General features: G+C 41.3%; 1 protein-coding gene across 2 annotated transcripts; it reads right to left on the bottom strand.

Annotated features, from left to right (window-relative positions):
- Window positions 1–389: 389 nt before the first annotated feature.
- Window positions 390–14,493, bottom strand: LOC140237609 (uncharacterized). 2 transcript variants are annotated; one of them, XM_072317540.1, is made up of 3 exons: window positions 14,429–14,493; window positions 4,758–5,142; window positions 390–2,165 (listed from the first exon to the last, which is right to left on the bottom strand). In XM_072317540.1, the coding sequence occupies exons 2-3, from the start codon at window positions 5,031–5,033 to the stop codon at window positions 783–785; spliced, it is 1,659 nt and encodes a 552-aa protein (XP_072173641.1). In that variant the 5' UTR covers window positions 5,034–5,142; window positions 14,429–14,493; the 3' UTR covers window positions 390–782. The 2 variants fall into 2 exon arrangements, with proteins under 2 accessions (XP_072173641.1, XP_072173640.1); XM_072317539.1 differs by having other exon boundaries at window positions 14,404–14,485.
- Window positions 14,494–15,028: the final 535 nt, after the last annotated feature.

The following is a 15,028-nucleotide window of genomic DNA, read 5'->3' as shown; positions in this document are numbered from 1 at the left end:
ACTCTAAATCAAGAATATGAGTTTCAATCAAGTGGCCCATTATCATTTATCTGTTGGCCTCAGTAGTTGTCTGTTAATCTGTTGTCAAAATCCAGCTGGTTTGATGAAAGACAAGGATTTAACTGTCTGTTGAAGATATATATGAATGTGGCTCTCTGTAATGTGTTGATTTCCAAATTAAAATACCTCATGTCCCTGTTGCTAGTACTTTTGACAGATTGTCAGTGTCAAGACTGCAACTGTGCGCAATTTCTGTGTTCCCGGTGCATTGCGAAGGACTGCATCTTTGTAATTTTTCATCCTGTTGCACAATTTAATACAAATGCACTAACTTTCACTCTTCTGTTCATAAGTATGCATGCACAACCAGAAATGTTTGTGCACACACACTGGCGGCATATGACAAGACACCACATAAAACACGGCAGCTATTTAAATCCATATCACTGGTACTCCATAAAATGATTCTGCATAATTCAGCCATTTCAGAGACTTGGAGCAAAGGTTGATAATTACTTTTCACCCCAAATCAAAACATGGCATTACATTTCATAACAATATGTTTGTCCTTTCTGCCAGTTCTAATTTGTTTGAGACAAAAACTTTGTGCAGCTGTAGTTTAAAAAAAAAAAGAAGCAAAAAATAAGACAGAAAAATGACAAAAACTGTGTATATTTACACATAATGAGAGAATATGTATGGAAATTTGAACATTACATCAATATGGATTGTACCAAGAAATTAGACGCATTGTGGAGAAAAAAAAATTCTCACTCTCTGCATTATGATAAATTTGTGAAACTCTTGGTGCTATTCTCATCCTTGGTGACGGTCTCAGTTGGAAATGGATTAATCTTAATGTCTGTTTGTCCGCCTGCAAAGGTTTTGCTGCAGGATGGCACATCCCTGCTCATCTCGTTGGGCAGCGTGTGACTTGGTGTAGCAGAATGGCGAGACAGGGCCAACTTGCTGAGGGTAGTGCCTTGGAGGGCAGAGGTGTCCGGCATACCCATGGCATGGAGTCTGCAGTGCTCGATCAGTTCCTCTTTGCTCCTGTAGCTGATGCCGCAGATGTGGCAGTGACAGTGTGTTGTGAGGTGGATCACCATCAGGTTCTCGTCCATGAACCCCTGGCCGCAGACCCCGCACTTGAACCGGTGCTCCATGTGGGACTTGGCGTGCTGCTCCAGGTGTTTCTTTCGGATGAACATCTTGCCGCACTCGGAGCAGTCGTAAGGCTTCCGGCCCGTGTGGTGCCGCATGTGCTGCAGGAGATCCTGATGTCTGATGAAGGCCTTGTTGCACTCCTTGCAGATGAAGGGTCTCTCACCAGTGTGCTGCCGACAGTGCTCCACCAGGTTGGACTTCTGTGCAAACGCCCGGTCGCAGTCAGTGCACTTGAACGGCAACTCTCCCGTGTGAGTCCGTATGTGCGTAGTCAAGATGGACTTCTGTCGGAAGGCTTTCCCGCAGGTGTCGCACTGAAATGGAGTCTCGCCGGTGTGGCCTCTGACATGGACGACAAGGTTTGACTTCTGGGCAAAGGCCTTGTTGCACTCAGGACATCTGTACGGCTTCTCTCCAGTGTGCACGCGGATGTGTTCCACCAGATTAGATTTCTGCGTGAAGGCCTTTGGGCACATGTGGCACTTGTAGGGCATTTCTTTGGTGTGGGTGCGAACATGTGTCACCAGGATGGACTTTTGCCTAAAGGCCTTGCCGCACATGTCGCACTTGAAGGGAAGCTCGCCCGTGTGCATGCGCATGTGTACAATGAGGTTGGACTTCTGCCTGAAGGCACGGCCGCACACCTCGCACTTGTGCGGGCGGTCGGCGGTGTGCATCCTCACATGCTTGGCCAGCTGGCTACGATGGACGACATGGCCGCACTGGATGCAGGTGAACCCCGACGGCTCCAGAGTCATGGTGGACCGCACTGCAGCGTGGCCATCCTCACTTCTCTCTCCACTGCCCTCGCTGGATGAGTTTGGTGTGACTCGAAACTTGGGCGTCCTGCTCCAGGACATTGGCACAAAGTTGCTGGCGATTTCCTGGTCCTCAAACTCAGTTGGGAATATTTCAGGCTTGGTCTCTTCTTTTTCCTTTCTTTCGGGTACAGGGGGAACCGGGGACTTCACATCATGCCACGTGTCATTTACAGGCTCCTGTAGATGGAAAAAGTAATTTCATTTTAGCTGTTTTCCTATAAAAAGTCATTAATTTAAGTTCATAGGCACTCATTCTGCTAAAATGCACATATGGTGCAAACATAATAAACATTCTAAGTTGCTGATTTGACAAATCTCAACAAACAACCGTGCATAGCAACTCACATGAGTTAGCCCTATGTGTCTACATTCACATGTACATTATTTTGTCTAATTCCTTGCAAACACTACTGCTTAAAGCTTGTAATTGTTCTGTCAAAGTCAACATGCTGATCACTAAATGCTGCCAAAGTTGTTGTAGCTTTGACTAATCTGCCTGTTTACGTACTTTCGAACTTGCATTTCACGATGGGCTTTCGAACTTGCATTCATGATGGGCCATTATGATTTCATTGTAATGTTTTAGCAACATGATTACACAAATTATTAGGCGTGGTCAGACTGGCAAAAGATCGAGAAGTTTAAGATCTCGAAGTTTTTCCAGTGTGACCGCAAACTTCCCGCGAAACTTCTTGCGAAACTTCTTGATCTGTTTGCGGGCGGTGTCTTCGAAGCGCGAGACCATTGTCATGTACAGATGTGTATTGTTACGTCACAATCACTAGCCATCGGACAGCACACTCTTTCTTGCACGCATACGAATGGCCCAAACTTTGCGATCTTAAACTTCTCGATCTTTTGCCAGTCTGACCGTGCCTATTGGTGCATATACAGGCTTGTGACAGGCCTGTGTGGTGTACAAGCAAAAAGTGTATTGACATCTCTCATGTCAGGAATCTGTGACATACAAAAACAGAAGCGAAGCCTTTGCAAGAAGTAACAGACAGTGAGTCTTGTCATCTTGACATTACTAAACTAGAAAAGCACTCTGAGAGTGCAGACCTCCGCCAAGCATGCAGCTCATTTCCACCACTGATCTTCTTCTTCCATAAAGTAGCCCGATTTCCCAATACAAAAGCCTTTGTTACGTCATAAACCCTCAGCTGCATGGCGCACCTCGCCCTAGCAGAAACTAGAGCACGTATGCTAGTGCGCACATGCAAACCTCAAATACGCACAGCCTGAACTCCCAAGTTCATTGACCCTACCTGCCAAAATATCAAAAATCCTTCATAAATTCCAAAAAAAAAATTCTTGGATCACTCCCAAAAGTTAATCGTTTGTTACTTGTGTCATTCTCAACCTTTCCTGCAAGTTTCATCCCAATCCGTTAACTACTTTTTGAGTTATTTTGCACACGGACAAACGAACACACAAACCAACGGTAACGAAAACATAACCTCCTCCCTTGGCGGAGGTAATAATGGAAGAGTGACACTATACAATGTACATAATAGCATACTATAAGATGCCATCTCTTTACAATGAAGAGAATGATGTGCATAATTTCAAAGAAAGTTTGGCAACATCTACAGTCCTGCACCTCTCAATACTTTTGAAAATATGTAAAAGGCAAGTCAAACGGACAATAATGCCTCCGCCGACACTCCGTGGCAGAGGAATAAAAATTTCATGTCATTTTTTAAAGACAGCAAACAAAAAGCAACTTCAGAATCAAAGAGACTGTTAACCAAACAAGAGACCCAGGTCTTGCGCTCACCTGAGTATCGCAAGTTCTCCTTCCGTGCATTCTTGCAGACTCTTACCTGACAACATTGCAAACTTGGGGCGGGGGTGGGGGGGGGGGGGGTTCGGCAGCTTTTTTGGGGGGGCATGGTGTTCATTTGCACATTCACTCAAACTGGTAAAAATACCTGCCAAGTACACTGTACTTAGAAGGTTTCACTATGCAGTTTGAGAAAAAAAAAAATTACTCAAAGGTCTATCACGTCTAATTCTAGAGAAGAATTTTTTTGTTAAACATTCCTTAATTTGGGAGGTTTGGGTCACCTGGGGCCCCCAAGGGGAACATGATGCCCACTCAAACAAATTGAGATCCTATCCCCTATGAATGCTACCTGCCAAGTTTGGAAAAATCCATCATGTTGTTTTTAAGAAGATGAAATTGTACAAGTTAGGCCCCCATTTGGACCGCCCTGTTTGCCAAGGGGGCACCCCTGAGTCCACCATGAGCAAACTCAAAACTACAGTCATAATGTACTTACTCATAATGTTAACTTACACATAGCTTTATCGCTTCTTGTTCTAGAGAAGAAGATTTTTAAAGATTCCTTGATGGGAGGTTGGGCCCCCTGGGGGCCCCCCAGGTGGGTATGGTGCCTATTTGAAAAAAAATTGATATCCTATTCTCCTAGGCCATGCTACCTGTGGAGAGAAAATTTTGGTGAAAAGCTGTCATGGGGTTTTCAAGAAGAAGATGAAATGTAATTTAAGTTTACAGATGATGCACGACACACGACGGACGACACAGGATGTCGAATGGACGCCGGACAAAGAGTGATCGCAATAGCTCACTTGAGCCTTTGGCTCAGGTGAGCTTATAAAACTTGAAGAAAGCTATTCAAAGCCTTTTTAAACAGTATCTGCTAATCCCTTTGTAACATTTTCTGAGATTTAAAACCCACCAGCAACAACGAAAAGACAACGAAAACAACAAGCAAGGGACAGACTCACGTGCATGTAATTCACCTTTACCTTCATGATGGGTTGTTTCTGGTCTCTGGTTTCTGTGTGCAGATTTGGACGGTAGTGCTGCTCCATCCAGGGCATTCCGATGGGTAGGCTTGGAGTGTGAGTGTTTTCAAGAGGCGGCGGTCTCAGGGCGAGACTCTCGCTGACGCGCTCCGCCTGCATGTCCACGAGGTTGGCCGGAGGGGGCCTCGCCACAAAGGTGCTCACGGGAATGCGGTAGGGCGACGGGTCATTGTGATTGAACATGGGATGACTGGTATGCGGGACATCCATTGTGATCGGCAGTCCTACTCTGATCGTCTCCTGCGTAACAAGCTCTGAGGGTGTGGTGCTGTCACTGCTCTGCGATGATGGTCCTCTTTGCAGATGCCATGAACAATGCCTGCACAAAGCAGTGGAACAAAACAAAACTTTACTGATGTGTCTGCAGTAAAATTAGCTATCTCCTTAACATCTGTAAAGAAGCAGTCCTCCTCGTGAAGCCCTTTGCATTTTGACTGCCAAACATGTTTTTTCGGAAGCCATTTATGAGCATTGCGTAAATGAAAGCAGTCAATATTTGTGGGATGGGGAGGGTCAGATGGGTTTGAAACAGACAAGCTTGTTGTTTCTCAAAAAGACTGCTCGCAAAGAAGACATCAATTCTGGGTATTGCCAATACCTAGGTGCTGTACACAGAGCAGCATTTTAAAAGAACATAGTAAATATTTGATACACATGATCCTCTGCTCACAGGGTCACTGGAGGGTACCTTGCCTGTACGCCCATATTTTAAGTTATAGTGCAACAAATTTGCACATAGGCTTTCACTTAATGACAGCTAGAGTCACAGGGTGTTTTTCTTTTTCCCCCACTAAAATCAAACTTCTGATGTAAGAAATATTGGTAACACTGAGGATTTGCAGTAGACAGCTCTTAGTTAAAATAAATTTTGAAATAGCTCTATCAGTAAATAATCTATCCAGATATCAAGTGTGGATGCATACAGAACTTATGTCATACACACCCTAGTAGATAGTCAAAACAATTAACTTTCATGCTCTGATGATGTATTACCAAATCTTCCAATTTTCTATATGATGTGGCTCTGGATAGAACTTGTGACTTTGTGATTTACACATGTATGATGGTGTATGTCTGTATCAACAGGAATGGTGCATATTATGATAAATCAAGCAAACAAACAAACAAACAAACAAACAATATCAAACAAGCAAACATATATGCAACTAAATTCTCTGTAGCTGTAAATACAAAATGTTATGTAATGCTAGTTTAAAAACAGAACTTTCCACAAAATAATGTATCTTATATTTCACAGATTATGTCAGGGGATATCACAAATCCTAAACATGTCAAAATTCAAAGTAAGCAGAACACTGCAATGAGTGCATCAGTTGGAATTGTGTGCATAAGCTAACAGTACATGTAGATGGAATGCTTATCTCAAAAAGCTTGCCTTGTGAGTTTAGTTACATTTGTACAGCATGCACACTATTCACATTGAAGCACGAAAAGACATGTGCATCATCTGTTTTATACACCAGATATCCATTTTTTGATCATGTAACCTGATGGCAAATTTACTGGATGCACTTTTTTTTTTGGCTTGCCATAAACAAAAAACATGCATCCAGTACTTCAAAACCATGCATCTAGTAAAAATACTGGATGCATGGCTTCCTAGCCAACAGGCAGCTCTTACTTAGTGCGCAAACACTTTTATACTAAAAGTGCGCGATAACATATTACAGTTTACATATTACAGAACGTTGTCCTCTGTGAGGTAGCGTGCGGCCAGTGTAAAATCAGCTCACAGCTCTTGACCAATAAAATTGTAGGATTTTCGCTACCCATTCTACGGAAACTTCAATGCGTTTACGGTAAGGAATGAAAGTTCAGAGCTTTTGCAACATTTGGTAAGTCACTACCTGAAAATTTTGGAAATCAGTAGGTGTCAGAAATGAAGCATGCAAACAAGTGTACCCTAACGTACTTGTAAAGAAACATGTCTTTGTACGCAAATAATACACCATTCCTTGGTAATTAAGAGACTAATACAAGGTAGTAGATGATGCACAGACTGTCACCCTGCATTACAAAACCACCAAAAAGTCACCAGACATGAATTTTTAATAAAGGACAATTTTTGAAAGAACAGACTCTAAGCTTTAAAATAATGTATCACTCAATACAAAGTAAATGGACTTTCCTAACCTATCTAAATCATGGAAAGAAAGGACATTCTGGAAAGGTGTTTACTGAGAAAAGAGGCTTTGGAATATAAGGCCTATTCAAATGCATCCTCACCATGCTGCAATCGGTGTAATGAATGGGACAAAACCAGGATGTAAAACTCCATAGTAACCACAATGAAGGGATTATCAGATTAAGCTGAAAATTGTCACACTCATTAAAGGTCCTGTTTACCTTTGGGAGCAGTGATTTAAAAAATGTTCAAGATATCACTTTTGATACATATTGTGCAGGTCAGTTTATCACAAAACATCTGGGCCTACCCATACAATTGTTTTGCAATAAAGCCTAAAATATCAGGAGATATCACTATTTTTCTCATTAAACCATAACTGTAGACAGTTTAGTCTGGAAACATTATTATTATAACTAATGTTTGCATTTTTTGTATATTTAACAATACTTAACATCAATTATAAAGGTTCAAATTTTTACATTAGTTGTTTCTATCCCTAACTCACATTTTAGAACTATTTTGAAGCACTAACGCTGGGTTTTCGTTTCATCTGCAAATGGTAAATTATGCCTTTAAGCACATTCTATTCATTACCAGTTGTAAAAACCATACAGCAGTCACGTCATCCTTTCAAAAGTTATTGGAGTGGAAAGTGAAGTGTATGTAAGGCTTTTGTTTTAAGAAATTGAAAGGGGCCATTAAAACATTCATAATCACACACTAGTACTCTGCAAGAACATATGACATGGGTAAGAATTAAAGGGGCCCTGAAATCCTCAAATTTGAGCTCTGAGAGGGCTAAGATGTGTTTATTCTTTGATATTCTTTCACCAGTTGTTTGTAGAAAGCACCTGTGTGAGAGAGAAACCACTTTTGCCACCCTGATATTGCACATTTTGAAGTTCCTAAGCCCCGCCCCTAAAAAAAATCAACTTTCGACAAACGCGAGTCACGTGATAGCATGCGTCATCTCAAGAATGAAGCTTTCGTAGCAGAGGACAGCTGACAACATTTAGCCAATATACCCCTCTGTTGTCGTGTTGATTGCTCACAAGACGTTGGGTTGTCAAACGTATGATTGCAAGAAAAATATTGTTTTAGAAGATCTTAGCTGCACCTTGTAAACTATGCCTAGACGATGCATCGTTGCAGGGTGTAGTAACACGGCAAAGGATGGGGTGAGTCTTCATTCCTTTCCCATAAGATCCAAATTTACGGAAAATTTAGACAGCAAGAGTAAAGCTGACGAGGGCCAACTGGGATGGGCCCAGCAGCTCAAGCTTCGCAGTGGGGCTGCACACCCAGATTGTTATCAAACAAACGCATAAGTAGGCTGAAACCCGATGCTTCGCCTGTCATTCCAGGCATGGTTTGAAAAAAGTGATCGTCGCTGGGGTGATAAGACCTTGTATCTGCAATTTTGGTGAAAATGAGTTTTTTTTTTTATTCATGGTCAAATAATGGGTTATGTGATGTCCTGTCCAAATCCCAACTGTCTTACTCCAAAAATGAAGCCACCACGGCATGTCAAAGGAAAGGCTATCCCATTTGCCACGGTGCTTTGGCCGCCATGTTTTTTGGCTCTCCTGAACATTTGACATTTTGTAGATACGAGGTCTTATCGCCCCAGCGACGATATAAGTTCACCCGGTCAATACTTGCAATGTCCCCCACCCCCCCCCATAATACACGTAATACACTAGTAATGTACAGTGTACATTGTATATCATGTGCCACGTTCCCACGCCTGACTTAGTTGATGTGACGTGCCAAGTTTGCGTATTCTGCTCAAACGCGCAAACCCGCTTAGACCAATCGATAAATCCCCAAATTCCACAGTACGATGGAATAGTTTCTTTAGATTCTATTCCTGTCACGTGTAGCTTGCATTTCATGTGGTGACTGACTATCAAGCAGTGTTTCGTACTGGCTTTGTGAGTAAATTCCAGGTTTCTGTCACTGTTTTGTGTGCAAAAATCTGTGCCTCTACAATAATGTAGCTATTGGAAATTTGTTGTTGGTTCACATAGATTGCTATTATTCGTGCATCAGCATCTGGAAACCGCAAGGGGTGAGCTTTTATGGTGGGAGCCCGATCAATGCATAGTTCCCCACAATAATTTGTCCACAATAAGTATTTTTTTCTTTTTCATAGTCCATTCAACATCATGCTTATATGCAAATATGATTGCTGAAAGTTCCAAGAACTATTTTTTATTATTTTTTAAGCGAAGCAAATCTAAATTCTGCTCATGCAGTTCAAGTTCCTAGCTCAGCTAAGGAAAAAAAAAACAAGAAAAAAAGATAAATGCCAAGGCTAAGCCTCGCTACATATATTATTATACCTACGGAAAAGGCGCAGTCAAAGTGCTGCGCAACTAGGCTCGGCCAGCAGTGTAGCAAACGTTCGCTCCCCGGGCCGATCGGGATGATAATAGGCCTACTGCTAGTAAATAATTATGCACATCAAAGCCGCGAAAGTACAGGTAATGGGCAAATCGGTAGCTAGGGAACTATAGTTTTGCTACAAAAACAAACAGAATTTCGGTTAAATGAAAATCAAGTCTGGTTTACCAATCTCTGTTACCAAGCCTTTTTCAATGTCTTCTCCATCATCAAACCGAGCGACAGCTACATATGCACTGTGGACTAGGCAAAACTGCAGAAATTTTGTCACAAACATCTGCATGTTCAGAATCTGAACTTGAAAAGTCAACCCTCTCTTTCATGCTACTATCCGATGAATCGCTCATGTTTGGGAAAGGGCAAATAAATCCAAAGAAAAATAGTTGTGTTATCCACTGTAGACGAACGACAAAAGCTAACAGAATCTGTGTACAACATTGTGCAAATAGAGCTGAGTAGCGTCTGCTCGAACTCGCATCATTCTTGAGATGACGTCGTCAGGACGTTCATGTACGCGCTGTTCGCGTGATTTGACAGAATTTCAAGGGGCGTTCCCAGAGCTGTAGCTTCTCTCAAAATAGCACTTCATTCGTCAGAATCATCAAAAAGTAGTCGTAAATATGTGAAATCAGCACATAACAATACATAAAATTGGCCTAAACATGAAAATTACGCTGATTTGGGCTTCAGGGCCCCTTTAATGTATGATTCACTCATGTGTGCAGGTGCATGCATACAATTACTGACAACTGAAATTCTGTTGATGTGTTTCACATTTACACTGTATGTACAGCTAAACATGGCTTAAAGGACAAGTACACCTTCATAGACATGTGGATTGAGTGAAGGCAACAATATTAGAAGAACACATCAGTGCAAGTTTGGGGAAAATCGGACAATCAGTTCAAAAGTTATGAATTTTTAAAGTATCTGTGAAGTCACTGCTGGATGAGAAGACTACTACAGTGTGTGATGTCACATGCGTACAACAATATAAGAAAAATAAAAAGAGAATTTCACAAAACTTTGCTTTTTGAATAAAGTGCCCATTTCTTCGACTTGTTACTGACGTAAGTTAAGGGTAATATTATTCCCCCTGCCTTCTGAAAGAGAGAAGTCGAGTGTTCTTTTATTATGCAAGAAAAATGGAAATATGTTGAACTTTCTTTATTCTTTCTTTATATCGTTGTACACATGTGCCATCACAAGCTATAGTAGTCTTCTCATCCAGCTGTGACTGAGCAGAAACTTCAAAAATTTGTAACTATTCAACGGATTGTCCGATTTTCCTCAAACTCTCACTTATGTGTTCTACTGTATTCACTCAACCCACATGTCTATGAAGGTGAACTTGTCCTTTAAAGCTTAGAGGGACGCTATTGTACAAGGGAATTTTTCTTGTTTTTTTCTTACTGGATATGCTAAAAAAAAACTCACAAGGAATTAGAGCATGGCATACATATCATTCTATAGGGACCCCTTGCATGATATCCACACAGCAAATTTCAATTTTTAACAATTCAGTATGCATACGATATCGAAATCTTTGTTTTGGGTATTAAGTTGTAAATTGTGTATGTCAATATTGATAACAAAAGAAAAAAAGGCTAAATTGATCAAGATAGCAAATATATAGGTCTGAGTAACAAATACAATGTATGGTGTAATAAATTCAAAATCGTGTTGTTGCTCCGGAATAGGGTAATATTTCGGATCTCGACTGGTACAGCTCTGTCGCGACACTTGTGTATGTACAGCAATAGGGCTGTATAGATGTACTCCATTACATGAATAACTGACATTTAACTACACTGGTAAGTGGTAAAGTCTAGTATGGTAGCACATTTTAGTAGCAATAGTACGAATTGCAATGTGTTACTCCTTGCTGCTTTCTAATACTTTTATATGTTGCTTTCAAGTTTACTGCTCTGGAACTATCATAGTATTGTGAGACACTATCTGTACTGTGAGTGCATTATTGAACCAGTTACAAAACATTAAAGCTGGTAGACATCAACAAGTCTATTCCAGCGAAGTGGAGTACATGTAGTTACATGTAATTCAGTTACTGGATGTGTCATGAGACTGGAAGCAAGCTTTTAATGATAACAACTCTATGGACTGTACATACTTGTACCTGGACTACCCAAAAAAAAAAAAAACTTTCAACAGTGTCCTAAGGGCTCCATGCATACAGTATTTTCAGAGGAAAATTATGGAACTAAATCAAGTCATATTTGCAGAAGTGCTAACAGCAAGTAGTAGTTAATGGTACTTTAATAATCCAAATCAACACAAGTAACGAGTGGCATACCACACGGCAGTATTCTTGGTCTTGGTCCTGAGGTACACGTATTTCTCATTAACATCAAAGACCTGCCCGATACTATTGGTTCGCCAATTATGATGGGGACAGTTCTATGGCTCTTTGCTGATGATACCAAACTCTACTCAGTGGTAAACAACACCAGAGACATCATGGCTTTGCAAGATGATCATGAAAATCTGAATAAATGGTCAGACATATGGCAACTACACTATGGAAAGAATACCTCTGGCTTCGATTAGTCTATTATCATCTCAAGGTCCCTCCATCTCATCTTCTACCACTGAGAAGGATCTGGGTGTCACATTTGACAACCATTTCCAACTCATGTACAATGTACGTGTAGACAAAGTAACAGCAAACTCAAATCACAAGATGGCAATCATCAGGCACTCATTTTCTTCCCTAGATCGACAATCATTCATCCAGCTCTACAAATCTGTAGTATGCCAATCACTGAAATATTGCTCCCAGATATGGAACCCTTACTTGAAAAGGGATTCATGTGCAGAAGACCAAAAGAGTACAAAGACAAGCAACCAAGTCCAGAGCAGAGGGGCTAGTGCTATAGTATTGTAAATAGCTTTGCATAACTTTAAACCCACAACCAGGTAGCCCCTATGTTAATTTACACTTACACAGTTATAGCCTACAGTACAAGTATGGTAGTAGTTAACTACGACCAGCAGCCCCATACGCATAGCGTAATGGGGCTGTGCACTGTAGCATTCAGGATCATGACAGGGTAGTATCGCGGATAAATATCAACTTAAAATCGAAAAATGTCTTCAATTTGAAGACTTACCAATAAAGTTGAAGTATTGACAACAGGCTTCGGGCAACGTTTGGTTCTGCCAGTAGAGTAAAATATCCCGTTTGCGGCAGTTTAAGCATTGTTAAGGGTTTTTCCAACTTGTGAACAAATCAGGCAAATTATTTTCAACCATTTCATATATCATAGACAAGATTATTCATTAATGCGATTGTTTTCATAAAAGAAATTTACCATTGACCAACGCAGTTTTCATGATTTACCAAGGCAAAACCCGGCACAATTTTCGCCGATAAGGGCGATATGCGACGTAGTATTTCTGCTTGCGGCACGATGTACAATCCCTATGCAATACACGCGTGCTCCGCGATCTTTAGCTGAACGCCTTCACATGTCTCGCGAACATTGCGTAAGCGCCAATTCCCATTGCGAAAGCACGTGAAAATAGCGAGCGCACATGCATTGGCCACAAACAAGATCGCAATTCTGGCGGTGTTGTTGATGTCTTTCTCGTATTTTTCTCATTTTTTTTTTCGATGGTGACATCCACTTTCCGAAAAAAATGGCGGCCCACATCGGCTCGCGAAAGTTCTATTTTACGTGAGGATATGTTTTTAAAATCCATGAACATCGAGAAAACGACAAAAAATCCAGTTTCTTGGACCACTGTTTCTTAACTGTTATATTAAGAAGTACCGAAAATTTCATTTTGTATGCGATATGTTGTCATTTAGGTGAGAAAATTTCACTTTCGTCAGAGATCATGCCCATTTTATCGGTTGGTTTTTGTTGATTGCTAGTGTGTTAGTATATGTGTAGTGTGCATGTAACAGTGCAGTGCTGTGTTTAGCGGTATATTACCGTGTATGTTGTACCTGCCGCGAACGGCTGCACGGCCGCATACTGCCGCAGTTACTCTAGTCCCTTTCTGTTCGAATTGATGACTTAATGTGACTCGGTCGAGAGGAACCTGGGAGAGCTACACTAAATTGACGGCCAGCGCATGCGCACACAGACATCTTATCCGGTCAATGGATTTGATTTGTGCGCATGTGATGTGTGTGCATGCACTGGCCATCAATTCAGTGTAGCTCTCCCAGGTTCCTCTTGACCGAGTCACATTAAGTCATCAATTCGAACAGAAAGGGACTATCGATTGGCAGAACCAAACATTGCCCAAAGGCAAAGTCTGTTTTCAATACTTCAACTTAACTGGTAAGTCTTCAAATTGAAGAATTTTTCGATTTTAAGTTGATATTTGTCTGCGATACTACCCTGCCCTGTCATGATCCTGAATGCTACAGACAAGTGCGCAGCCCCATTACGCTATGCGCATGGGGCTGCTGGTCGCAGTAGGCTACTAGTAGTAAAATTACTATTAAGTAGTATCATTACCCATAAGCATAAGCCTAACCATTATTTAGACATAAGAACAGTCAGTGCAGCGCAGTGCCAGGGATCAGGGACACAGGGCCACCGCCACTGCACTGCCACGGCACTGACACTATTTAACTCATATGACGCCAGGCAGAGTAAAATTCTCCTTTTCATTTGACGATCTGGGGCTTTAATGCCTTAATCATGCACTGGATTTCAGTATCTGGCGCTTTCGTAACTAGCAAGTGTGAAGGATCTTCCTAACGTCAGTTGTTTTGACACCAGAGCCCGGACTAAAGTGCGATGTATATAGCATTGGTTCACTTTTACATGGCTTCATAGCTAATTGCGTCAAGGAGAGCTCGAAAATGGGGACATAGAGAACGATGACCCCAAAAGTGATACGTGGGACTGAACAGTTGCGCCGTGCTATCCAAGTGCACGCACGAGTGAAGTGCATGGTACAAATATAAACAGATTTATAAGAGCATTTTACAAATAGAGACAAACGAAACCAGGCCGAACAGAACTCTGAGCGAAAAAGATATACCTAAAAGGCGGCTGTCATACTTTACCATGTGCTCTTGCACCCGAAAATTGGTGAAAATGAGTCGATTTCAGACGACTTCCGGAAATCTTGAAAAACACGGAAAGTTGGCTGTATACCGCCCTCTAACCGATCCTCGCTTTTCAAGGCCGCGTCACTCTGTTCAGTTGCCGCCTGTTACCTTCCTTGAATCGCATTTTTAATTTGTGCACTAGTAATGCCGATGACATAGAAAATGCTTCTTGCTTTTTGACGGAATAATCATTCACGTTCAAAGTTGCTACAAAAACTTCAATAAACTAGAACATCTCCATCTAATCTTTCATAATGGAGGTAGCTTATCTCTAAAATGAAGTTAGGTTTGTGTGCTGAAAGAAAAAAAAAAGTTGAATTAATTCGGTAGGTAAATACAAACTCGTCCAGGGAGCATGACTGTACCACAACGTTTTGGTACAACTGTAGGCCCTATAAAATTCGATTCCACTCAGAGATCATGCAGAACGTCGGAAAAAGGTACTATAGTTACTTTACGATTGTCAGTGCTTTATGACTGATATGTTTGAAGAGCCGTGTTTTGACTCTTTGTTATTTGTGTAATTTGATGAAGTAACTCGGTGGTAATGCAATG

This window comes from Diadema setosum, chromosome 14 (genome assembly GCF_964275005.1).
Source record: "Diadema setosum chromosome 14, eeDiaSeto1, whole genome shotgun sequence".
Classification (NCBI taxonomy): Eukaryota; Metazoa; Echinodermata; class Echinoidea; order Diadematoida; family Diadematidae; genus Diadema; species Diadema setosum.
The sequence above is the reverse complement of the archived record's forward strand: the minus strand, read 5'-3'. Positions and strand labels throughout refer to the sequence as shown.

Coding starts and splice junctions, on each gene's coding strand:
- LOC140237609 (XM_072317540.1), bottom strand. CDS start 5,033: ATGGATGTCCCGCATACCAGTCATCCCATGTTCAATCACAATGACCCG. Junction 2,166..4,757: donor AACCCATCATGAAGGTAAAG/GTGAATTACATG, acceptor TTCCATCTACAG/GAGCCTGTAAATGACACGTG.